The sequence below is a fragment of the Heliangelus exortis genome, chromosome 1 (assembly GCF_036169615.1).
Source record: "Heliangelus exortis chromosome 1, bHelExo1.hap1, whole genome shotgun sequence".
Taxonomy (NCBI): Eukaryota; Metazoa; Chordata; class Aves; order Apodiformes; family Trochilidae; genus Heliangelus; species Heliangelus exortis.
Window position 1 is genome coordinate 58584575 of NC_092422.1, and position 25988 is coordinate 58610562.

The 25988-nt window shown below is 38.9% G+C and overlaps 1 protein-coding gene and 1 non-coding gene across 10 annotated transcripts in view; both read left to right on the forward strand.

Annotated features, from left to right (window-relative positions):
• The window catches only part of MCF2L (MCF.2 cell line derived transforming sequence like), a 164534-nt gene that overhangs the window by 54617 nt on the left and 83929 nt on the right, over positions 1-25988 (forward strand). The window contains exon 1 of one of the 9 annotated variants that reach the window (XM_071743808.1): positions 10509-11714. The exons of 6 other annotated variants lie outside the window; for them this stretch is intronic. In XM_071743808.1, coding sequence (XP_071599909.1) covers positions 11594-11714 — 121 coding nt within the window. In that variant the 5' untranslated portion in view covers positions 10509-11593. Of the gene's footprint in view, positions 1-10508; positions 11715-14334; positions 14778-15880; positions 16083-25988 lie in introns of those variants that run through there. 2 more of the 9 variants (XM_071743836.1, XM_071743814.1) reach the window with 2 other exon arrangements.
• LOC139791839 (U6 spliceosomal RNA) lies at positions 3438-3528 on the forward strand. Its single transcript, XR_011724050.1, has one exon. It is a non-coding gene; the product is annotated as a U6 spliceosomal RNA (small nuclear RNA).

The following is a 25988-nucleotide window of genomic DNA, read 5'->3' on the forward strand; positions in this document are numbered from 1 at the left end:
AGAAAGAAATATCATTTAAATCAGTTTTGAAGAAAAAATATGAAGCTGCAGAGAAGAAAAAAAAAGAGTATAGCAATATTCTGTTCTATATCAGTTACTTTGTAATAAATATTCAGAGGATGGTACTGCAAACCTATTTCCATTTTTCTAACCTATTTCTGGGTAAAGTTTGTTTGAAAGGCACTGTTCAACTGCATGTCTAAGATAGTAAATACATTTAGAAATGCTGAGTTATGAGGAATTTTGTTTGCTGTACATGTATCAGCCACATGTAGAGGTTATTTGGAGTTGTAAGGTATAAAAAAAGGCAGCAATTTATTATTCTTAATTTCTTGAGCACCCAAGTAAGAAGACATAATCCTTAGTTTGAGCAAACTGAATGGAGTTGGTAATTGGAGATAGAGGATTTAGGATCTGTGTTTCTATAGCATCATTCTATAGCACTGTCCAGCCATTACAAATGAATTTATAATTTGTTTTCCTAGTCTGTGGTAGCCTGATCATCTGCCAGCACTTGAAAGTTCTGCACACTTTTTTTTCAGTTTCATCCTGCTAAAACATGGAGCAGAGGTCTTTAATAGCCTTTCAGGAAGAGTTCTGCCAACAAGGAAATGGAGCCTCATTCCTTCATTTGCAGCCAAAAACTCCTTACTCTGAAGTTTGTACAGACTTTATATCTGCCTTAAATTCATTTGCTTTAGCTCTTTAATGTCTCAAATAATTAACACAGACTTGAAGACTAATTTTCTCTCCTTTGACAAAGGACCTTAACTATCATGCTTATAGTTTCTGTACTTCCTAATAGCTATTAAATTTCTAATGCTACACATTTTATCTGCCTTCAAGTGTGTACAGCTTATAAATAATTTAGTGTTTTACTTTAACTCTTGGCCTCTTCACATAACTCAGAAATGAGGAAGATAAAATTCTGCTAAATTATTAATTCCCTGGGAAATTCATACAACTGACACAAATTAAGCAACAAAAATGGTTCTCTTTTTCTCTGTGGGTATCAAAGCAGTGAACACAGCTGGATAACTGGGAGCTAAATGAGCAAGATGATCAGAGAATAATTTAGATTGGAAGGGAGTTCTTCAAAGCCAATCTACTTATCATGGATATGCTCAGTTGAGTCTTGAATGTCTCCAAGGGTGCTGATGTTCCAGGATTCAGATGTTCCAGAAGTCTTCTGTGTCCTCAGTTACATGGGCAGGGCAAAGGGGACATGTTATCTGGCTGACTGGTGGAATTTGGTGGCATCCTACAGTGTGATAAGTTTTTCTACCTTTTCATCACTGCATACAGGGGCTTCAGTGCTGTTGTAGCAGAGCAAAACATTTTGCTTTTCACTCTAGATGGATCTTTAATAGATCAAAATATGGTGACTTTATGAAGGCTTCCTACTTAAAATAATCTGGTTTTGTTAAACTTTGCTAAGCCAGTTGCTTCTATTAGTTATTTACTAGCTTTTGTTTTGCTGTGTTAATGTATTATACATTATAGTGGTTTTCAAACATTGGTTTTAAATGTTTGAAGATACTTACGGTTTTATATAGGGAAATGTTCTGAAATACTGTAAGCATCCCGGACAGCAGTGAAATCCAGGAATGTAGCTGCAAAGTAGTGTTTTGTTGGTGAAATTTGGTGCAAGAAAGTTTGCACATTGTGTTTCATGGTTTAATGAAGAACTATATAAATTATAGTTAAGCCTGTATTCTGCAAAGTACTCTGCAGATGACAAGTACTAAAACACTTGATTTTGTATTTTTAACATGAGCTGCAGCATCTGTGCCATTTCTGTTTCATTTTCTTACCTGCTTCTCACTCCTTGGGTGTATCTGGGAATCCTGTGTGTTCTTCTGATGGTGAAGGTCAATACGTGTGATGCTTTCCAGATGTACTGCCCATATTTAGGGATACAAAATAAAAAATATCCCTGACATGTACATCACTCATAGAGGTGCCTGGTGTCAGTGGCCTCTCTACCTAACAAACCAGAGCAAAGATTGCTCCTGTGACCAAGTCTCCAATTAATGTTTGGTTGCATCATGAAAGGATCAGTTCCCAAAATGAGCCGTTCCTTGGATTTGGATTTCACTGATGATTTTTGAACACCCTGCTCTGTGAATTGTTGTCAGTCACACAAGTGAAACACCAAAGATTGCTTGGAGGGTAAAGCAGTTTTTCTATGGGAATGATGAGATGTGTGCAGGGACTAAAATACACACAGTTTAAATGCACAGGGATGGTATTTATGACACAGTGGATGGAGTGATGAGGGCAGGATCAAAATTGTCACTTGGAAGATTCACTGCCTTCCTGGAGCAGATCTCCCTCCTCTAAGATCCCAGCTGCTCGATCCCTGAGACCAAGCCACTAGTATCAGTATTTTAGCTGGAACTGATTGGGTCAGTTGAGGATAAAGAGTGATGATTTTAAGCATTGTGCTTTTCAGAAACACATCCTTGATGGACAGAAAATCGTGCCTGTGTAACCTTTCTCCAGTATACGTATAAAAACTGCTGGCACAGCTCTACCTTTAAGTGACAGGAGAGAAGCATCATTTAACTGTTTAGAAAAAAAATACCTGTGAATTCAAATATAACAAATGGGTTCAAAATCTGAGTGGGAAGAAAGGGCTACTGGCAGCAGTTGATCTTAGGTTGTACAGCTGTGCAGCTGTGGGGATCGATATTTTGTAATCTTTTCAGGCTCTAGTTAGATGTGAGAGAATATGCAGTAAAATATTTTTGCTCGGTTAATTTTTTTTTAATGTAATCTCTTGAGTTTTTCTCAGTAGCTTCTTTTACTATGAGGGTGGGGAGACACTGGCAGTTTTCTCAGGGAAGTTGTGGCTGCCCCCTCCCTGGAAGTGTTCAGGCCAGGTTTGATGGGGCTCTGAGCAATCTGGTGTAGGGGGAGGTGTCCCTGCCCACACAGAGGGGTTGGAACTAGATGATCTTCAAGGTCCCTTCAAGCCCAAACCTTTCTATGATTAAAGCATATGAAGAGCTCTGCTTAAGAATCCAAAAGAGACAAGCACAGAATGCAGTGCTCATTTTAGTAAATAATCATTAAACAACGTGGTCAGCCTGGAAATCAATGCATATTTACCATTTCAGCAGCTTTACACATGCCACATTACGTGCCAGGGTTATTGACTTCTTCAGCCAGCCACATCATGTGTTCCAGTCCTGCTTGTCCTTCCTGCCTGGAATATATCCACATATAGTTCACCACGTGGCTGCACAAATGCAAATGCCCACACCAGTGAAACAAGAGGGGAAGTTCCTGGGAGCAGGATTCCTCCCTTTGGCAGCAGCAGGGAGTCACATCAGGGTGCCTGTGTGACTGTGGCTGTCTTCGGTGTTGGTACTTGCTGATAAGATGCTATAGGTGGAATATGTTTCTCAGTCTTTCTAAGAGTTACAGCCACAGTAACTGCAGCAGCACATATAGTAAAATTGGAATGATACAGAGAAGATTAGCATGGCCCCTGTGCAAATTCTTGAAGCGTTCCGTATTTTGTTTCAGCCTGGAGAAGAGGAGGCTCAGGGGAGACCTCATCACTCTCTACAGTGGGGGTCGGTCTCTTTTCCCAGGCAACTCTCAGCAAGACAAGAGGGCACGGTCTCAAGTTGTGCCAGAGGAGGTTTAGGTTGGACATTAGAAAGAATTTCTTTACAGAGAGGGTGATCAGACACTGGAATGGGCTGCCCAGGGAAGTGGTGGATTCTCCATCCCTGGAGATATTTAAAAAGAGACTGGATGTGGCACTCAGTGCCATGGTCTGGTAACTGCAGTGGTAGTGGATCAAGGGTTGGACTTGATGATCTCTGAGGTCCTTTCCAACCCAGCCAGTTCTATGATTCTATGATTTGTTATGTGTTTTCAGAAGGAATTTTTCTGTCGATTCTTGCTTGTCAAAGAGCTTTTAATTTTTAAACTTAAATGTGGACTTGTCTTAGTTCTTTGCTGTTCCAGGTGGCATAAAGACCCTTGGTCTCTCTCTTACTGTGTCTTTAGATCTATTTACTAGAATGTCTGTAATTATGATTGTACAATCAATGTTTGTTAGAAGTGACTAGATGATAAAGAGTATGAAGCAAAATATCACTGATCAGACCAAAGCTTTGACTATCTAGTAAGCTGCTAGTTTCACCAGCAATTCCCTTCATCCCACTTCAATTAAACGTGCTTATTTGTACATGGGGAAAATCCCATTTTGTGGGTGGCCTACAAGGATGATCATTGAAATCAGCAGTCCATGAATTCTTTGTGTTCATTAATATTTTGAAAACCTAATTACTTCTGCAAACATGTGATTTATCACTCTTGCACCCCTATGACCATTTCAGAAAGTTGCAGTAGAAAACCTACTGTGCTACATCCTAACAGTAGCCTGAGAAAAATGGTATTAGGTTTTTACAGCCCAGGGATTTTTGCAGCATTTCTGAAAGGTCCCTAAAAGGTATTACTTTCTAGCTGCATAGCAGCTTTGTGTGGTATTAATAGTACAGTTTCTTTTGTGCTGAGTGGATTACTGCCATCTAAATTCGTAATCGGTGTAACAGCGCATGCAGAAGACTTTCAAAGCAGCTACTCAACTGAAAACTCTTTCCCTTTATTAATACCCCATTCATAGAGAGACTAAAGAGGGAGGATTGTGAAATGTGGAAAAGAATACAAGTCTGACAGGGAAGAGGTGAGAGCAGAGCACAGGATCCCGTGGGTCCAAAGCGCATGGCAACAGAGAATTTTTCAGAGGAAAGAAATTGTAGTAGCAGACACCGAAGGCTCAAAGGGTGCTTCTGGCCTGCTGTGGCATAGTACAGCAATGCCATCTAGTCATGTAGGTGCACAGCAGTCATTCCTCACTGTACATATTCTATTACTGAGAAGTCCATGAGCTAGAGCCACCCCTGCTAGGACCTGTTGAGATAAGTTGATTCAGCAGTGTCTGTACCATATTCAACACTTTGCAGCTGTCAAATGTATCACATTCAAAAAAGACCTTCTGAACATCACCCATAAAGTCGTGGATTCCTCAGTGTCTTGAGCCTCAGCAAAAGCAGCCTTCCTGAACCACTGAGGTGCAAGAGATTTCTCTGTCTCCTGTAGAGAAATGAATGAAGTACAGGTTTCATTAGTGAGCTGGTCACTAATCTCAAATGTGGCAGACTTGGTTAGGGAAAGCAGCAATATCTACCCAGAGTACAAATGCATACAAACCCCTTTTCCCTCTCTGGCTGCTTTTTCCAGAAATCAACCCAATGGGGGAGTACTGTGTATCTTCTGTAGCTGTTAGAAGATACAATATTTGAACTGAACTCTCTTTTGAACATAGTTAAAGTATGCTCATAATTAAAGTATTCTCATACTTTAATTACATTAAATTATGCTTAATAAACATTACAGCAAAAGTTCTTGCAGCATCAAATGCTGGCTTTCTCTTCCCCAACTGATTCTGTACAGAGCTGTTTGTTGGCCAGTTAGTCAATAATGTTGACTGTATGTATTTTTAATTTTTTTTTATGTTCACATTTTTGTATATAGATATGAATATACATATATATAAACATATATTAGCTGCAGATTATTTTTGAACACAGATTCCAATAGCATAATGTATAAAGACAAGTACTTGGTCTCACCCCTTATTTTGATTATTATTTATATAGATGTAGCTGGCATGTGGCAGGAATGACCACCGTGTCCCAGGTTTTATGTGCTGGGAGTGACCAATGTGCTTGAAACTTTAGTATCTCTGCAGGATGTTGTCATTAAAGCTGCACTTGATAAAACATTTAAAGCCACTTCTTTTTGCTACCAATTGTTGTACTGGGTTTATGTCAGCAGCTTCCGTTTGCTGCTGTGACTCCCGTGGTGCACAGGCACAGCTGTGCAGTGACATCAAAGCTCTCCCATCAGTTTCTTTCTCCTTCTCTAGCTGCAAAAATTCCTTCTCTACAGACCCACCACCTGCTGTGGTCACCTCCTTCCCTTGCATTGTGCTCCCAGCAGCTGCATTTTGAGTACAGAACACAGAGCTGAGATGGTGTGGTTGGGTGAAAGTATGGACCCTGCATCAAGCACAGGACTGAAATAATTCCCAGGACGTTGTTAGTCTGAGCAGATTCCTGTTCACGTGCCTGCACTTCTGACCAAAAAAGTGGGCTTCATACCTCTGAAAAATCTACTCCATCCCAATCTGTAATTGACGGCTGCCAGGGCATTTTACCTGATAAAATTTAAGTAAATGAGTGAGATGCACATGGCAGTTGCTTAATGAGCTCAAATATCATGGTTGCCTTTACCTACAGCTTTGCATTGGCACCAGTCAGGATTTTGCCATGCTTTGCCCACCTGGTTTTCACCACTGTGAGTGCAGTTTCCATGCTCCTTCTCAGAATGTCTCTGAAGTCTGAAGCTGATTGCAAGTTGCCTCTGAAAGTTGAAAGGGTTTATGTAAAAAGACAAACTAGAAGTGCTGTCTTAAATGTTAAACCTCAGTTTGCTTGTCTGGTAACAATGAGTTACTCTCTTCTAGTTATTTGTTTTATTCACTGTGATTTTCTGAGTATTTTCTATTGTTAATGGTAGAGAAACTTGTTTTTTTGGAGATAGGTCAAATGTATTGCTAAGCCCCAGGAAATTCAGACATGCAATATAAGATTACTTAAATTAGATGTGGAGATGCTAGGCTTTAAAAGCTTTTTGTTATCTTTATGATTAAATATTAACACTTCCAGAATACTGAAACTCTAATTTTTTATCTTGCAAAGTTTGGGGTTTTTTTCTTTCTTATGCTAAATTTGAATTACAAGATGCTCTGTGTTTTAGGATTTATTTTATATGGTAATAGTTTGTTGGGGTTTTTATGTAGAGAGATTGCTTTAAAGGAAGACTGGCAGCTGTGGTTCTGCAGCATAATGTGCAAGTATAAATAGAATGCAAGCTGTCCATTTATCTCCATCCTCATCTACTTATATTCATCTGATGCTTATTAGAATCGTGGTTAGTCACTGAGCAGATATATCCAGTTAGGATTAAGCTTGGGCAACTAACCTAATATGCTCTTGTAACCTAATTCAGGGTTTCTCTGGAGGTTTGTCATGAAGCCAAATAATTCTTTTAACTCCTAATCTTTAATAAATTACTGTCAAAATATGGAGAAAGTTTATCACTGTCTATGTTTTTGGGAGATGTTGAGTCTGTTCGTAACAGTTTTTAGGGTTCTCAGGATATATCTCCATCTCTATTTCTGAGATTTTCCCCACTCCAGCTTCTCCTTATATGTCATGGTATTTTATTAAATGTAATTTCACTTCACAGATTCTCTAGATTACACTATGTGAGCCCTTTCTACATTTTTTGTTAGAGGGAATTTTCTGATAGAGTAGCCTAAAAATGAAATATAAGCACACCTATCCCATTCTAACAAGTATAAAAATAACGTAGGCAACAGATGTACCTGAACTTTATATTGATTTCATCTACACTGAAAAAGCAAGATTCATTTCTTTCTTATATTTCAGTCTGGCATCGTGGAATAATGATTTATTTCTCAGGTTTTCAGAGGGGTTTTCCCTTAGTATTTTCCTTCCACAAGAGTCATGTGGAATTTGTTGTGTAAAAATAGCAAGTTCTGTGTTTCTAATGTTTCAGCTACCCTTTCTTTTTCATTTAAAATCATCCTCTAGCTGACTCTTTCTTGTTTTAGCCTAGTGACTAGCCTCTGGCGTGGATTAATTTCTGTCAACTTCTTCTTTTCAGTTTAAAAAAATCAACACAAGCAAAATATTTGCAAGAATTCAGTATTCATGTATGGTTACAAGAAAGCTCAGGACTAACTAATATAGCAGCAATCAGTGCTTCCTTGTTAAAATATATGACTGTTAAACTATAAAACAGATTATATGTTAGTTTAGAAGTAGCCTGTATGTTATATTTTGAACATGTGCAAAATTTTGTTCAATAATGAAGTAAGAGTTTAATTTAGCTTTCTGTTTGTACTAGTGTTTTCAACAAAATAAATATGCATGCAGAGATAATCCATGAAGCATGCTTGAAGCAGAGAAATATAAACATTTCACTTTTCTTTCATTTCATTTCGACTGGTACTGTGAATGTGTTGATGCTGAAAGATACACATGGCACTTGCACCATTTGAAAAGACTGACATTTAGCTTGTATGTACCTTTAGATTTGTTTTTTTAGAAACTCTCAAGAATTCCTCTCAATATATTCCTTCTGCATATATGTGTGTTAGATGCAACTTCTCATATGATTTTCACAGTCTTTTGTATTCTTCATGTGAGTTCTCTCTTCCAGCCAGTCCTTTGGGTTTTTGTCAGGGATGTGATGGCACTTCTGATAATGAAGTTTCTTTGCAAAAGCTCCTCCCTGCAGGGACTGCTGGGGAAAACAGGAGATGCAGTAGACACAGATCTCACAGGTGGCTCCTGTGTGGTGTGTGCATGGTGGAATCCTTGAAGTTCCAGGCATAGGAGGTTCCAGGCCCTGATTTCTTGTCTGTGAGATGCAGTCTTTTCCCCCCAGAATGAGATCTACAGTTAAAGAAAAATAGCAAAACCAGTGGCAGTGGCATATCAGAAGATAAGAAGATAAACTTGTTTTGAGGAGTAGAAGAAACACAGGAGAAAAACTAGAGCAATGTTGCTTCTGCTACCAGAGCCTCCTGCACTGTATGGTTAAGAGGGATACATGGTCCTATAATGTGAACATTTCAGTGCCCCATGGAATGAAAGGGCATAAAGAAGGACCTGTAAATAACTCTTAGGGTTTGGAGGAAAAAATCACAGGAGGGCATTTGAGATATCCTGTAAAGATAAGGGTACCATACTAACAGAAAGATGAAAGGAACAATGAGAGCACCCAGTAGAGATGAGAGTGACAGCAACATAATTTAAGAATTCTCAAGAAAATCTGAAGTTATTGTACTAAAATATTGTGAGATTTCTCAGACTCAAAAGAAGAATCAAAGAGATGATACAGATGTAAGTCTGTGTGGCTGCTTTTTTTTGTCCATGTACAACACTAAGCCTGTAGTCAGAAACAGTACTGGAAATGAAGCATGAGAAAAATAAGCCCTGTTTCATTTCCACAGTTTTGTTGGTTCCATCAGGCTGTTTGTAGTAATATAAAGATAATTGTGGAGGTATTGCTCATGGAATGTTACTGTTGATGTGAGGTGGAATAAGAGATAGATGCAGTCAAGTTGGTTTTGCCAACTAACACTCGAAGAATGTTACTGTCTTTAGACCTCTGTGAAGTCTGCTGACACTTTACAGAGCAGAGAAGAAATCCTTCTAATAGAAACCCTTGTTATAGTAATGCCTGAGGCTAAGGAAAATATTCAGATTATTTTCCTGGAGATAGAGGCTGCTGCTGTTTGGAAAACACTGCATTAGACCATCTGTTTCCTTCTGATTGAACACCACCATAGCCATTGTTGTGATTAATTTCTTTGCTTCTAGGCACAAATTTGAGTGCTTGAAAGAAGATTAAAAGCTTGTTTTGTGGAGGGGGATGTAGCTAATGGATAGCTTTCAGTAGGATTGTGTGTACTTAACAACTTTACAACTCAAGTCATCAGTCTTCTGCATGCTTCTATATGAAGAAAGCAAGGGTCTTTTGCCTCATAGTAATAATCCTCTGCATAAATCATCCATGAGATTTCCACTGTGTGCCACTACTCTCTTCCCTCCCTCCCTCCCTCCCTCCCTCCCTCCCTCCCTCCCTCCATCTCTCCTTCCCTTCATCCTTCCCTTCTTTCTTCCCTTCCTTCTTCCCTTCCTTCCTTCCTCTCTTCTTTCCTCTCTTCCTTCCCCTCTTCCTCTCTTCCTTAAATAAACTTTGATAGGCCTTTGATCCAGGATGAATAGCATGGCTGTCTTACATACGCAGTGGTCCATCTGCTTAGCGTAATGAATTTGGAAAACAAGTGCTATTTGCATAAAATTTGTTTAATTCAATAATTTCTTTATCATCACATTTCAATAATGTCACATTTGCCTTTGATTTCACATTGACAGTCAAACATTTTATACCTGAAAATGTAATGATTCTCCTTCGTTAGCAAGGTTTATTCAAGGTAGTATTTTGTAATAAGTTGGTTAATATTTACTTCAGTGTGACTTAACTAAGGGTGACCTGTTTTAATGAGTGTACAGAGTAATGATAGTTGCTACACTATATTTCAAAACACTTCTTCAGTTTGATGTGTGTAATGGTATATACTGGGGTTGTGGTGGATCTGTGGCCATACAGGACATAGTTAAACAGAATTGAGAGGAAAATGTTGACTGCCAAGTAAAGCAGCATTATCAATTTCCTCTCTCCTGCCCTGAAAGAGACAGGGGGAACAGACAGCGCAGGGTTTCCTGATATGTTTTAAGAAAGCCTGGGATTCATTTCCCCTCCCTTCCTTCCTATTGTTTGTTAACTCCCAGGAAGATTCGGGTTTTCCTTGTGAAACCTCCCTGCTCACATACTCTGGGAACGGGCTTTGCCTTTGAGGGACATGGTCTGTGCTTCTGTGCAAATTCAGTGTGGAGGAAGAGGAGGTGGATTGATGGTGAGATTCTGACTCAGGGAAATAAACCTAAAAGGACTTTCTAGTAGACAGCATCATATTGACAATGGTGCTTTCTTTTAATTTGCTGGCATGACAGTAGCACTGGCCCCTGAGGAATACAGGGTGCTTCAGACACAGAAGGTGGAAGTGCAGCAAGTGTCAGCGTGAGATTTCTGCCCTCGGAGTGCTGAGTTGTGAAATTTCAATCAAGTCTGTGAATTTAGAAGAAACACCTCCAATTTGCTCTTCTTCAGCAGAAATCTCGGATGTCTTTGCAGCAGCTGAACACCTCTCAGGTCAAGGAAAAGGATGGGAAGGCAAAGGCCATAGTACCAGCTGCTTGGGTTGAGCAGCAGCTTTGGATTGCCTTGCTTGGAGTGAGCTAACAAACTGGATGTTTTGGGGGGGCTTTTTCTTCAGTGGAAACAACACAAGGCTGTTAGTTTGGATGCAGTTCTTTTGGATGAAGCTCTGAAAAACTGACATTATTACACTTTTTTTTTTTTTTTTCAACTTTCATCTGCTAGTCTGACCTGCTCACATGAGAGCCTGTGCCTCCTTTATTCATACCAGTAAATACTAGCAGACTGAAAGCTCTGGCAATATGTCCTGTCTGCTGAACAGAGCATGCTAGAAACCTCTCAGTTCCATGCAGAAACTATCTTGGCATTTTTGGTCCATTGAGTACAACCGATTTTTCTGTGTAGTTAGAACAGGTATTGGTTTCTGAGAAAAAGCACATAAAATACAAATAAGTGAACTGCAGCCATTTCCATCTCTTTACTTCTATGTCCCTTTTTTAATCTCTTTTTGTTTTGTTTTGTTTTTTTTTTGTTAGCGTTTGAATTTGAGAAAGAGATTTTATGTTCCATTGACATTTAAAAACAAAATCAGAGTATTTTTCAGTGTGATAGAAGAGAGCAATTTTTGAAGAGCTGATTTTTTTAATTTCATTTGGTGAATAACTTGGTGAAGACAGAGGGCTACACATCCATGTCTCAACGCCGCTTTTTAAGGGAAGGACATGAAAGTCATTTTAGGATCCTACCAAGATTCATCCAAATCCTGCATGGCAGACGGCACTCACGGAATAACCCACGCCAAATATGCTCTGGTGAGATTAATGTATAGGTGATCCTTTAGTGTGACTTATATCTACACAGAATGTTTCCACTCGAGCAGTGTGTGAGGTGAATATGTCAGGAAGTACTCTAGTATTAGTGCTACTCAACTTCTCAGCTCTGATGGTTCTTGCAGGAGTTAGTATTTTTCTCCTAATTCTAGGAGTTAGTACATAAGGATGTAGGTATCCAGCAGCTGTTAAAAAATGTCATTATCTGTATTAGATGGTACTCATGGATAGTGATTACTCTCTGTCACGAGTTCTTACTGGAGAAAAATGTTGTATGTTTTTTCCTTGCAGATCCAGGTGTATGATAGTATCTAACAAACACAGATTTGAGTGTTTTTACGTCAGCCCTACTTTGATACTCAAAAGAACTTCACTGAGTGCTCCACTCCTAAAAATATAATTAATTACATGAATAAACCCCGAAAAACCTCCACTCAAACAAATTAAAAAGTCTCTGATGTTTAAATGTAGTATACTAAATTTAGAACTTGCTACCATATGTTCCATTGCAGTCTGTTTCATACAGTATTGTGGTGTAATAGTTACTCTGACTGATACTCATGTAATCTTTATACTTAGTAAAACTACATTTTATTGGGGGTTTTGCCTGAAATGAGTTAACCCTCACTGGCTGAGATAAGCTGAATCGCATCTTTCAATAATTAATTAATCCTTTCGTGGCTTCATGTGTGGACTGACCTATTACAGATTAAAAGAAGACTTTTTTTTTCTTTCTTTTAAAATTCATTTGGAGGATATGCAATTGAAATCAACATAAGCTAAGCTACCTTTGTAGGAAATACAGAGTTTTCAAGGCCTTTCAATATTCCTTTCTTTAATATTGATACTTCAGGAAAAAGTAGGAAGACAAACCTGCCTCTATGGTGGTTTCTTTTGCTCACACCTGTTTTTGTACTGTGCTCAATGGGTTTTTTGTCATCTGTTTCATTTGGAATGAAAATTTTAAGGTTTTTTTAATAACCTTTTTTTTGTTGGTTTTTTTTTTTATAACTTCTGAAATGTAAGTATTTCACCTTTCTTGACTTACAAGTTCTGAGCATTCGTGAGGCCAAGGTCTGGTACCTTTAAGAGTGATAACTAATAAATTCTCAAGATTTAACTATTAATTCCATCCAGATTTGACTAGGAAAATGTTGGATGTTAATGGCTGGTAATTACAGTAAAGTCAGGAAAAAATTAGTTGTATTTTAAACACATGGGATGCAGTCTTACAGAACAAAACAAGGCCTCCTTATATTTTAGTATTACCTTCCTTTAGGATTCAGCTAGCTCTTGGTATTGATCACATTGCAGTTCAAAGTGTAGCCATAAAAATTATCACTTGCACCAGTTATTTAATAATATTTATATACTCATGAGTTGTGGGTGCCTGCTGGCCAAATAAATTGGAGGTAATTCCAAGCATAGGCAAAGCCTTAACTGCAGTGGAGAAAAACATGAACTTAGTATACTAATATAAATAGTTTTCCTCATTTTAGCCCAGTTTCCTTCAGACTCAGACTCAGATATAAATCTTCTAATGCTATGCAATCATCTCTTACCTACAGGTTCAGTTTGCTATATACAGGTGTGTAGAGTCAGAAAACTCTGTTTCTGTAGGAAGCTGTCTGTCTTTTCTCCCACCCATTTTTATTATTATTCTAAAACTCCTTTTGATTGTGTTGCAGTCTTTTCTGTATGAAACCTTCAAGTATGCAAAAATTCTGTTCCCTTTCCTTCCTGTCACCCATATTATATTGACAGTTGGAAAGCAAGTATATGCTTTGAAAGTTAACTTTTTATATCCAATATCAATTATTCCATTATTTTGATCAAAGCCATTTTATGTTCTTTAGAACAGATAAGAGTTTTCCACCTTCCTGTTGGCAGAAATCAATTAGCATTCAGTGTCCTTTCCAGACCAAGAGTTACACTGAAGGTAGATAAAGGGCTTAGATTGTGGAAAGGGAGAGGTACTGCAGCCTGGGAAGATTTTTGTCCTAACGTTACAATTTTTTCAAACGTGTTTCCAAAGTAAATGTGCTTGTGATTCTGTGAATCCTGTGATGCATGTGTCTCTCTCCTCCTTGTGACAAAATGAAGCCACTCTGTCCTGTTGTCCCAGGTCTCAAAGTGCTTTGTTCTCTTCATTAACATCTCTGGAAACTGCCAAGAGTGAGTTTGCATGCGGTGTTTTCACCCTTTACCCCACATGTTAAAATCCTTAATGTAGAATATAGAAACCTTTACGTGAACAATAAATGTCTTAACTCATATATTGATTTTTGCATTACCATATTTACTTTAGTAAGGGAAGCTGGGCTGGTTTCCAGAGTCTTCAAGCTTCAACAAAACCTGTATCTGTTTTATTTTCATTTTAACGAAGCTGACTTTATTTTAAATAAAATAATTGTGGATGATTTGATCTGTCTTCCTCGACCTATTCCCACTGGACTGCTCTCTGTGGATGTCTTTTACCCAGGGAAGGCTGTGTTACCTTTATCCCCTTGCTGTGGCTCTGGTGACACTTGCTCTTTGGAATGTAAGAGTTTGGGACCAGGTGCCATGAGGCCCCTCCTGCCTTGGCAGGCAGGGCCCAGGCTGATACTGCCAGGCTCATGTGAGACAGCATTGTAGTTTCTGCATCCATCCCTGACCATACACCTTCTTTGTGCTTCTGCATCCTGACTGTGGGCTGGTGGGACAGCATTTGTGGCATTTGTGGAGTATTTCAGCCCTGGAAAGCCATGGCTTCAAGCAGCTTTTTAGGAGGACACTTGTCCCCTATCAGGAGGGGAGATTTTCTAGGGTGCTGACTTGCTGAGGTCCTTTGTGATGGGCTTCTTCGCATGGTGCTCCTTTGAGATTCTCCCTCTTCTCACTTTCTCTAAGCAAATGGAAACAGCAGGACAGCTAGAGCTGTAAAACAAGTCTGGCAAGTGGAGACTGCAGAGACATCCATCTTCAGTCTGTTCTGTGCTTAGTATGGACAAGGAGTATCTTTGGAGGCATCCTGTAGTCTGCACCTTTTCATGCTGGATTCAGGTTGGTGTTCTGATGAAGACGACTGAATCTTTGAGGAGGTTTGCCTTTATGTGTATATTTTAGGCATGTAATGGTTGGATGGATGAGGAGGCTCTCTATGTCTCTATATCCTTCTCTTTCATTTCAGGGAATTTTTGCACCAAGGTACAGTGAGGCAGTGCTGTAATGGGGGTGTCTGATACTAATAGATTTTTGTAGTGGAAAAGTCAGATGAAATTTGGTTAATCTACAGTAACCCACCATGAACAGTGAAGAGGTGTCTAGAGGAAGAGTTTACTTTCATCTTCTTTTGTCAGCTGTGGGGGTGGAGATGTGGTGCATCTTCTGGAGTTGTATGAGTATTTCTGTTGGATATTGGGCATTCTTGTATGGGGAGAGGCTGCTGGCTTACAGACAGGATAGCAAAATGCATGGATACAGGAAATGTTAGACTGAACTTGCATCAGACTGAGTATATGAATATAGCAGACATATTTAAGTACCTGGAGGCTTCAACGTAGCCAAACCCTGTGTAACCACTGAGATTTCTGTTCAGTGTTAAAAATTTGCCTCTACAACTTTATTAGTTAGAACCCACATTAGGTAGGTCCAGGCATGTACGGCTGTGTTTACTGATTGCTGCATTCACATCTTCATTTGCTGCCTGGATAAATGTGTTGAAAAAGGATTTCTTTGAGATTCAGAATTTCCATGCTTTAGACTTCCATAACCTGACTTGATGCCAATGCCATGGTACTTTTTCTGGCAGAAAGTTGGAGAAGGGAGTTGGATGTGAATCCATAGCAGAGGTGATAAGACACTAGCATGCTAAAAGTATCAGTGTACAAGTCAATACAACTAGTTCCAGTTATAAATATCTGAGTCAAAAACAGTTTTGCTTTGCCTTCTCAAAGTCTGCCATGAATGAAAATATGCTTAAGGCTTGAGCATATGACCTAGATATACTGTACCATATATTAGCTGTATTGGCAGTCTGTAAATATTCAGGGTGGTGACATGAGGGGAGAACACATGTAATTAAAGAGCTTATTACAAGAACTATGGCATTACTGGAGGAAAATCTATTTGTAAAGTCATTTTGTGCCACCTGTTGTGTTTATGGAACAAAGTTCAACTAATATGAAAGCTCTTGCCTTCTCAGAGTAGTTTGTTCTGAGCAGAATATTTTTATTCTCTGGAAACATTTTTCTTCTGTGGACATTTTTTCTTCTCTGACAATGAATCAGAGAGGAATTTCTGTATCAGAAATGAAGAGCTTTTTTTTCTTCTCCGAATGGTGCTCATGGCTGGATTTTGTGGCACGGGGTAAGTTGGCTTAACTTTATCATGACTCTTAGATCTTCTACATGTAAACAGACTCTGCAGTCAGCTAAGTCAGGCATGGGTAAGGTGTGTGGTTTGGATCTGTGTTCTTGGGAGCATTCAAACTCCTTTTATATGTGCCCAAACACCATTTTTTTCAAGAGTCTTAACACTATAAATTTTGCTTGATTCTTGCAAATACACTGTGTTTATAGAATGCACGTTTTTGGAAGAGTCTGACTGATGGGTTGCAATGTTTAGATTTTATTTTAAATCCCCTTTTCTATAGGAGATAAAAAATACGCTATTTTAGGATGTAATTTTTCATCTAATGTTTTCATAGAACTTTCTTACTTCTTGAATAGCATCCCTACTCCCAGCTTGCTACCATTTAATGTCTGATGTGCTTAAATTAAATGATTTATTTAGGTCAGTCAAGTTAGTGAAAAGTGAGCACATCAGCAAAAACAGTCACAGCTGTCAGAAAGTTCTGAAGCAGTAACTCTATCAAGAATGAACTGCTGCTTCCCTCAGAAATTGGTGTCAGAGCACCACCACACAATTTTATAGGCCAGTTTGCTGCTGCAATGTGTTTTCTGATAAAGAGATTATCAGTGGTCAGAGATACCAATTCAGCAACACTACCAAATGTGTTTTCTCCCTTCGTTTATGTGCCTGCATTGATCTGTCCTATAAAACTCAGGGACCTCACCCTCCTTGTTTTAGCTGGTTTTTTGTGTGTGTGTTTTTATTGTTGTTGGGAGGGGTTGTTTGTTTTTGGTTTTTTCCTGAAATTTTAAATTTTGTTGGGTTTTTTATTTATTTAAAAATATTATTATAGTCAAGTAAAAGTGAAGGAAATGCATTATTTGAGGGGTGTATATTACAATCATGTTAAGATGCATGTTGTGATGGAAAGTAGAAATACCTAAAATGAATGATATTATCATATTTCTGAGGATCAAGATCCCTGAAATTGCCTTTTATTCCCCATTTCTTTTATTAAAAAGTGCTTTGAAGTTTTTTAAACATAAAATTATAATGGTGTAAATTACAATGCTGTAAAAGTTAGTATTTTAAAACTTTTCGTGATTTACTCAATTTTGGGGAAAAATATGTCTCCAGCTGGGTGCATAATAATGAAAGCTCTGGGATACTGATGTATAAGCCACCACTTTTGTTCCCCTGGATGATGATTCCTTAAGGAAAAAAAAGGGCTTTTAAGAATTTTGCCAATTAGAGGGAGAAAGGTACACACACAGAATTAAGGGTAGTAGAAGACCTTAACTCTAGGCACCTCTTCCAATAGATCCATTGACTCTGAACTCCTTAAGACCCTGCTCTGTTGTCCCCAGCCTTTGCTTATGATTTTCTCTTGGACCCTGTTTGCTGAGATTTAAGTAGTCTCTGAGTCCTGGTATAAGGAAGAGCCCTTTTCCTAAGGGCTGTTGTGTGATGTCGAGGGTCACACGTGATTGTAGAAAAAAAAAAAAAAAAAAGGCAAGACCAGTTGTATTACTTCAATACATGTAAGATGAACCATTAAAAAAACAAAATCTGACTTTGCCTGCAACTCTTGAAATGGGGAAAAAGTTACTTTCTGACCATTAGTGCTATTTTAAAAAGCCATTTGACTAGGGGCACGAGCATATATAGCATTAATGCCTTGGTGTGCAATGAGATGGGAGAAAGTTATATTTTTCCTGTTTTCATGGCTGCTTAAGAATATAAGCCTTGATGAGGAAAAGACTCTGGAAAAAGATAATGCAATAGTGAAAATAAGAAATCGTTTTCCTGCTGATAATTTGCTTCAATGCTTTAGATTAAAAATGACTTGCTGTTCTTATAGTATGCTTTTTCTTTTCCATGCAGTGAATTGTCAACAAGAAAGTATTTACTTTCTGGGCAGAACCGGTCCTGGAGTCAGGATGTAATTTTATTTATTCCCTTTATCTTCATTGTTGTTTTAAGAGGTGTCTAGTCTTCTGTGCTGTTACAATCTGTTTAGCTGTACTGAAGTCATGCTTAGAAAGATGGCAAGCACTACTTCCTTTTACTGTGTATGCTTGGAGTGTTTAATAAAATCCCACATGATCTTCAAATTAACCTTAAAGGTCAAGCTAACCTGAAAAGGCTGAACATACGTGGCCTTATAGGAAAGCAAGCTAAGTTAAAAGGATCAAAGTTTATTGTAAGATTTCCAGCACTTCCTGATTGAAGCTGGCTATTATATTTATTTATTTTATTTCAGAGCCACTACATCCTTCTTTCAAATCAAGGAAGTGAAGATCGACTCAACTTTTATGTGTTCCGTTTCTTGGTCAGTGACTTAAAAAAAACCAAAACAGAACATCAAAAAAACAAAACAAACAAACAAAAAACCAAAAAACCAAAAAACAAACAAACAAAAAAACCCAAAAAACCCACAAAAAAAACCCACAAAAAAACCCCCACCAAAAAAAAAAAAAAAAACCCAAAACAAAAAAAAAACCCACAAACCACCAAAAAACAAAAAAAAAAAAGAAAAAAGAAACAAAACACAAATGAGTTTCTATTTTAGTCAGCAGTTAATGCAACCTCACACATAATTTCTGCAGGAAACACTCCTCAGTATTGTTGGTTGGGTTTTTTTCTGAAAATAATGGACAAGAGCTGCTGACAGTCTTAGTTTTCACATTTACTTGGTCTTCTGTATCTGTCAGCAGTCTGTGGTGTCACTGACGGTGAGTTTGTCGACTTGCACACAGTTCAGGGTGAGGGACTGGCCTGTTGAATAGGTTCATTCTTTCCTTTTGGAGTGAGGCCAAAAAGCTAAGCAGAGGACCTTATGGGAATCTTTTGTAGGGGATTTGTTTTCCTATCCCCAGGAAGAAAAACTGTGAATTTTTTCCACCCGTAATGCTGTCAGCATGCAGTGAATTTCAGCCTCATCTAATTATTTCAATCAGACTTACATTTATTTCTCATTTCGAAGATTCTATTTAATTTTGGACTTCTGTAAGTAAAGGCCACAGAAAAGTGAGTCCAGGGACCAAGTTTGAAGAGGTCCTTGAAAGGCTCAGTGGGAGTAGCTTGCTTACTCTTTTAGTAAGGAGTTTTGTTCTCTTTAGAAGCACGTAGCATTTGGTGGGGCACTTGGGATAGAATGATCCTATAATTTCATATGTATGTGGTTAGACAAAGATTATACTTTAAAAAATGATGACTAGCAGAGTTCTGGTGAAAATTTGGTCTTAGAGTTGTCCTGGATTATGATAACTCTTGAGATTTATGAATTACGTACAGTCATCTTAATGTGGATGAGGCTGTATTCTGAAAACCAATGGGAGTTTCAGAGGGACAGTATTAACATTGTTGCTTAGTTGCTTTAGTCATGAGTAATTCTCCAAAGAATTCCATCTTTTGATTTACTTGTTTGAGAAATCACTTTAGAAGTCTCCACAGTATGTGACATATAGTTTATATGAATATAAGTCAAAGGACTAGTTGGAGAACTTGTTGCTGTGTGTCCTCTGGCTTTTGGGGAAGGAGCTACTTGCTTTTTAGTCTTTAATTGAAAAAACGATGCATTTTCTGTTCCCCTCCTTTTCTTCTTCTAGGTGAAAGTCATAACATTTCATGAAACACAAGCAACTTGTTTCATGCAGTGAGTCTGCTGAGCAGAATTGCATCAGTTCCTAAGTCTTTGTGACAAAAAAAATGCATTTTCTCTGTTTTAGCCAAACATCTACCTAATTCTTACTTGATCCATCTTTGGTGGATTCAAAAGGTGTGTATCAGAAAACTGATAGAAATCATTAGTTCAGTTGTTTTTACAGAGAGCTAGCGTGTGAAATGAAGAATTCAAGATACTGCCTCTATCCTTTTAGATTAAAGAAGCTTTACTTTTCCAATACTGCATGCCATAGCTGGGTTTTTGAAACTTAAACTCAAAACACGTCCTTCCTGGCAGCCCAAAGCCACATAGCTCTCTTTCAACTCACTTTCAAGCTTCTATTATTTAGACCTCTAGGACTCTAGTAGTGTGTTCAGGCATTCTTACTGGACTGTGAATGTGGGGCAAGATAATTTTTTGCTCTCGGCATCACCTCTATCATTTGATGGATTGACCACACGTTGGATAAGGAACTGGCTGGGTGGTCACACCCAAAGAGTTGTGACCAGTGGCTCAGTGTCCAAATGGAGACGTGTGAGGAGTGGTGTTCCTCAAGGGTCAGTACTCAGACCAGTGCTGTTTAACACCTTTGTTGGTGACATGGGCAGTGGAATTGAATGCACCCTCAGCAAGTTTGTGTGGTGAAGTTAACACTTTGGAGGGAAGGGATGCCATCCAGAGGGACCTTGACAGACTTGAGAAGTGGACTTGTGCAAACTGCAGGAAGTTTAACAAGGCTGAGTGCAAGGCTCTGCACCTGGATCGGGGCAATCCCATGCATGAATACAGGTTGAGAGGAGAATGGATTGCAGACAGCCCTAAGAATGAGGAGCTGGGTGTGGTGGTGGTGGACCAGAAGCTTAGAATGAGCCATCAATGTGCTCTTGCAGCACAGAAAGCCAATGGGGTCCTGGGCTGCATCAAAAGAAGCACAGGCCGCCAGTTGAGGGAGGTGATTCTCCCCCTCTACTCTGCTCTTGTGGGACCCCACCTGGAGTGCTGTGTCCAGTTCTGGAGTCCCCAACATAAGAAGGACATAGAGTTCCTGGAACATGTCCAGAGGAGAGCCACTAAAATGATCAGAGGGCTGGAGCACCTCCCCTATGAAGCCAGGCTAAAGAAGTTGGGGTTGCTCAGCCTGGAGAAGCGGGGGCTCTGAGGTGACCTTAGAGCAACCTTCCAATACCTGAAGGGAGCCTACAAGAAATCTGGGGTAGGGCTTTTTACGTGGGTGTGTAGTGAGAGGACAAGAGGAAATGGTTTCAAATTTGAAGAGGGGAGATTTAGGTTAGACATTAGGAAGGAATTCTTTGAGAGTGGTGAGACACTGGCACAGTTTGCCAGGGAAGTTGTGGCTGCCCCCTCCCTGGAAGTGTTCCAGGCCAGCTTGGATGGGGCTTTGAGCACCCTGGTCTGGTGGGAGGTGTCCCTGCCCCTAAAGGGAGGTTGGAACTTGATGGTCTTTAAGGCCTCTTCCAACCCAAAATACCCTGATTCTATCTACCATTTTGGCTATCAAAGATTGTTTAAGGACTTCAGGTGCAAGTGCAGGTGGTCTCTGCTACCCTCTTCAGTGTAAAATTTTCTCCTTTTGGTTGATAAAATTTGACCTTGATCCCTTCTCTGATATTTTTTTCCTGACTTCCAGCTATTGAAAAGTATGTTCTTTGTCCACAAGGTAAGTTATAATAATAATTTTTGCAGATGTTGTCATGTGATTTTGTAGAGGTATTTTAGGGACAGATTCCTTGAAGAAAAAAAAAGAAGCTACTGATTTTTTTGATTGTTTTCCTGTGTAATGAAAAGTTATTTCAAAGCTGAGAAACAAGACTCTCTAATATTAATAAAATAAACCATTTCATAGTATGCTTTGTTTACCTAAGCCAGCATTTGGCAGTGGATCTGGTTTCTGCCTGAACAACTGGAATTTGGAGGTTTGAGGATAAAGCTTTTAGAGTCACCAGAATTATGGATTCTCCACCCAGTATTTTCCACTCTGGCATGCTTCCAGAGAGAGAACAGGTATTCCCAAGCCCATTGTATCAGATGGGTTTTCAGCCATTTGCCCAATTTCAGGTCACCTCAGTTTAGCCCCCTGCTGTGTTACAGAGTAACCCGGCATATTTTTCAGGAACATGGAGTCATAAACAGTGTAATAACAACTGTTTTCCACATCAGATTGCTTCCTTCTTTCAATTACGAAAGCCTATTATTATTATTGTTTACATTTAAACAATGAGAATGCTTTTCCCCCTCTCTCCCTGTCCCAGTGCACGCCAACCTCGCATCCTTGTGCTCCATGTAAGGTTTTTTAATGGATGCTCTGGTACATGGTTGTGGTATTGCTCTACTGCCCTGAAGCCTCTTCTTCAAACAATAGGCTTGCTCACTCTTGAATAGTTTAAATTTTTTAAAACAATTTCCTCTGTGTGACTGTGTTTACTTTGGAAAGGAAAAAACAGAGGTTGCTGTTGGTACCTGCAAGCAGCATCAGTGCTTCGGAGACAGAAGAAATGTTTTAGAGCACAGTTAAGCAAGTCAGAGGAGGTGATATGATGTAAAACAATAGTATAAGGTTAGAGAAAATGCGACAAAGTAGGCTTTGGTTTACAGTTTGCCAAATTGTAGAGCACACCAGAAATACACTAATTAGCCCCTAATCCCTGCCATTGCATGGAAGGCAGTAACTTGAGTGGAACTGCTGATGCAAGGGGTCTTGCATTATGTCCAAATCCATTTCTCAGTGTTCAGGTTTCAAGAGAAATCCTGGTTGCTGGTTTATAGCACTGCACTTGATCTGAAGACTTGCTTAGGAAAGGAATATTTGCACAAGCCCTTTGTCAGCTCACTGCTGATGGCTGCACCTGTGAATCTTTAAATGCCAGAGAATGCACCCCAGCTGGGCTGGCTGAAGCTGAAGCTCCATCAGCTGCCAGAGCGATGCATGCTGCTTTTTTGGGCAAGCTGATGGTAGAGCAGCAAGTCTTTTCCTTCCACTCAGGTACAGTGAGAGCTTCTTCCTTCTTGCTTGAAGAAGAACACATGAAATGAGCTCAATGAAGTAATGGGGTTTTGTGGTTCTTTGTAGAAACTATTGTATTTACATGCTCTTATTTGTAGCTGAGCTGCTGCTTCCTTCACTAGCTAATAAAGTAGGGAGATGAAAAAGAAGATGTGAATTGTTTTTTTCCCTTCAAAGGCATTTCATGTAACTACTAATAGAGACCTGAATATATCTTATACATATGTAGCTGCATCAAATTTGTTCATAGTGCAGGGGAAAAAAGAAGTTCCAATGAAGAAATATCCCTGAGAGCTGCTGGAAAGAACTTCTAGAATCTTAGTATGGAGGAAAAAAGGAATATTTGGGGGCCCCTCTCCCCTTACTTCTCCAACTCTGTACAAAGTTTTTCTTAAACAGGAATCCCATTTCTTGCCTTGGATTTTCCCTCCAAAATTGGGGGAGTTAGGAAGTGGTGATAATTTTAATACTTTTTATATTACTTTATGTTGTTTACGTTACTATTCTCTTTAAGCAGTATATTTGATTGTTTGGATACCCTTTTAATTGACTACCTATCTGTACTTGTTATCCTTGGTATTGTGATTTTAGCATCATGAGAAGGTGTGTGTGTATGTGCTCAGGCTAAACTGTTGTAACATGGGGATCAAAACAGCAGCAGTCACAGGGTGTTCTGTGTTTGAGTAAGGGGAAAGGGAGGCTTTTGACCAAGGGTATAAATCTGTCCTGTTAAAAAGATACTGTTAAATTCTTCAAAATATTGGCTGCAGGATAAGGCTTTAATTGGAGAAGTCTTATTTGCTGCCACCATAGTGCAGGGAACTACAAAGAGTGCCCTCACATTTGATCCACTGCCCCAGAATGAAACTACAAGGGTAAAGACTAAGTTAAAATTATGTTCAGCTAGTCAGGTAAACACTTGGTAAGACAGGAGCTGGTGGAAAATAAACGCTTTTTTTTTTTTTTTTTTTTTTTTTTTTTTTCAAAGATAACAAGAGAAAGAAGGAAGAAGGCTGAGGGTGGTCTCTTACTCTGCAAGATTCATGGGCATTAGTTCAGCTGCTGCATGTGTCAGAACAAGTGGAATGTGCTCTTTGGCCTTCATTTCATCCTTCTTAATGTCTTCACTCTTTTTATGGAAGGAGGAAGAAACAAAACTGTTTCAAAAGTATTGGGAGATTGAGGCATTACCCCAGAACTGCAGAAGGGGCAAACTCAGAAAGTTTTACAATTTGTCGATTGCAAAACCCTAATTGGTGGAGGTAGTGACGGACAGTATGGGTTGCCAAGTTTTTATAGGTTTTTCCTCCTTGGTAGGTAAAGCTTTGCATGTGTACATCTTTTGCATGGCTGGTGCATCTATTTTTGTTACTGCACATCTTAAAATAGTGTGGAGGTTTTTGAGGCATGCTGAAAACTCCTGCCTTCTGAAGCTGGAGGCGAATGCTAATAAACCACCCTCAGCAGAGGAGTGGTTTTGTTGTCTGAATCCACAACAAAACCTGTTGAGCTGTCACACCTAGGCCAAAAGTAAATACAGTAATAGGGCAAGTAGCAATATTTAATGTGAAAAACAAAGGTAATGCTGCTGTTCAAAAGCTTGGTCTCCATACTTCTATCCTGAATGGGTCAGGAAGCATCCCAGGAAACTGGAAAAGAAGGAAAATGTTGCTTTAGGTTGATTAAAATCGCAGGGACTGGCTGCTTTTTCAATCAGGTAAGGGTATAGGTTTCCTGTTTGCTTCCTGGAGACTAGAAACAGGACACAGTTACAGCAGCTCTGTGTCTTTGTTACAGTTATTTATGGATGTTACAACACCTCTTTGCAGGGCTAGGGGGGTTTTATTTTTGAGTGCTTTTTTAAAGGGATCACTACCTTTTTAAATGATACAATAATGTTTTCTTTAAAATCCTGTATCTAGTAAGTGGGCAAAGGTCAGGTGTGATTGTATGTCCTGTCTTTCTACAGAGAGCAAACAGTGCAAGCTTTCTCTTTTCTCCATTGACTAAATTTAATTAAGGATATTGCACTGCTAAGCACAAGGTATAAGGTATTTCCTTACCTTGTTGAGCAAAAGTGAGATTTCCTTTCTCGGAAGGCAGTAGATTTCTGTTCAGAATGTGAAGCAGACAGGTTGGCTCTCCAGAAGCAGTGAGTCTAAGTGTGCTTTCTGATCTTTTTCTTTTTGATAGGTCGAAAATGAGCTTTGGTTACTCTTTGCTGGTGCTAAGACTCATCTTTTCTTGAGGGAACTGTGGAGCTTGTTGAATGCTAGAAGAGTGAAAGGATTGGAAATGGGAAAAATTGAGATACTATTTTGGGAACCAGTAGGAGCAGAGAATGGTGAACTTTGAGGATTGCTCGAAGCAATCTGAATCCACAACAATTTTTTCACATTTTTTTCCTATGAATGAGGAGCTGGTGGGTTGCACGGGTAGCTTGCTGCAGCATGTGTGCCTTGGCCACAAAAATTCCATATCATGAGTCAAAATCAAAACTGTCTTAAAAACTTGGAAGTTGTTAAGAAGACAGTGGCAATTGTATCCTATCTGTTATGTGGGTTTGACCATTTTCGAGTGTAAACTTGCTTTCCCTGCATAAATCTGACTCACATTATTGTAAGACTTAATGGAGATGACCAGCTCCTATTTTGCCAATATAAAATGACAGGTAATTGAGATGAGCTGGGCTTTTTTTTTTTTTTTTTTTTTTTTTTTTTTTTTTTTTTTTTTTTTTTTTTTTTTTTTTTTTATTTCATTGGGAACAATGCATGATCCTCTATTATGAAAGTACCATAACTTGTCCAAAACCTCCCAAACTGATCATTTTAGAGCTGTGGTGGAATCAATGTTTTCTGTCTCTTACTTTTATTTCTGACTAAAATCAGATTTCTCTCTTGTCCTGTTTGCTTTTTCAGGATTTGGGAATGATGATTTCTGCAAATGTTCTTTTCCTTCCTTTATAATAAATAATTTTGCAGCCTTTATCTGTGCTCATCAGTTATAGGAGCATCTGATATTTTTGTTGGAACCAATTCTCCCACATCTTTTGACCTGAAAGTTTTTATGTTTCCTGAATATCTCATTAATCTGGAAGAAAATTATTCTGTTTACTTTAAGAGTCACAAAAAGGGTTTCCTATTGCTGACAAAATTTTATAGTTTGACTATAAAAGTAGTTGTGATTGTGGCACAACACTTCATTTGTTGTAGTGGTTTGTGTCAGTTTTCCT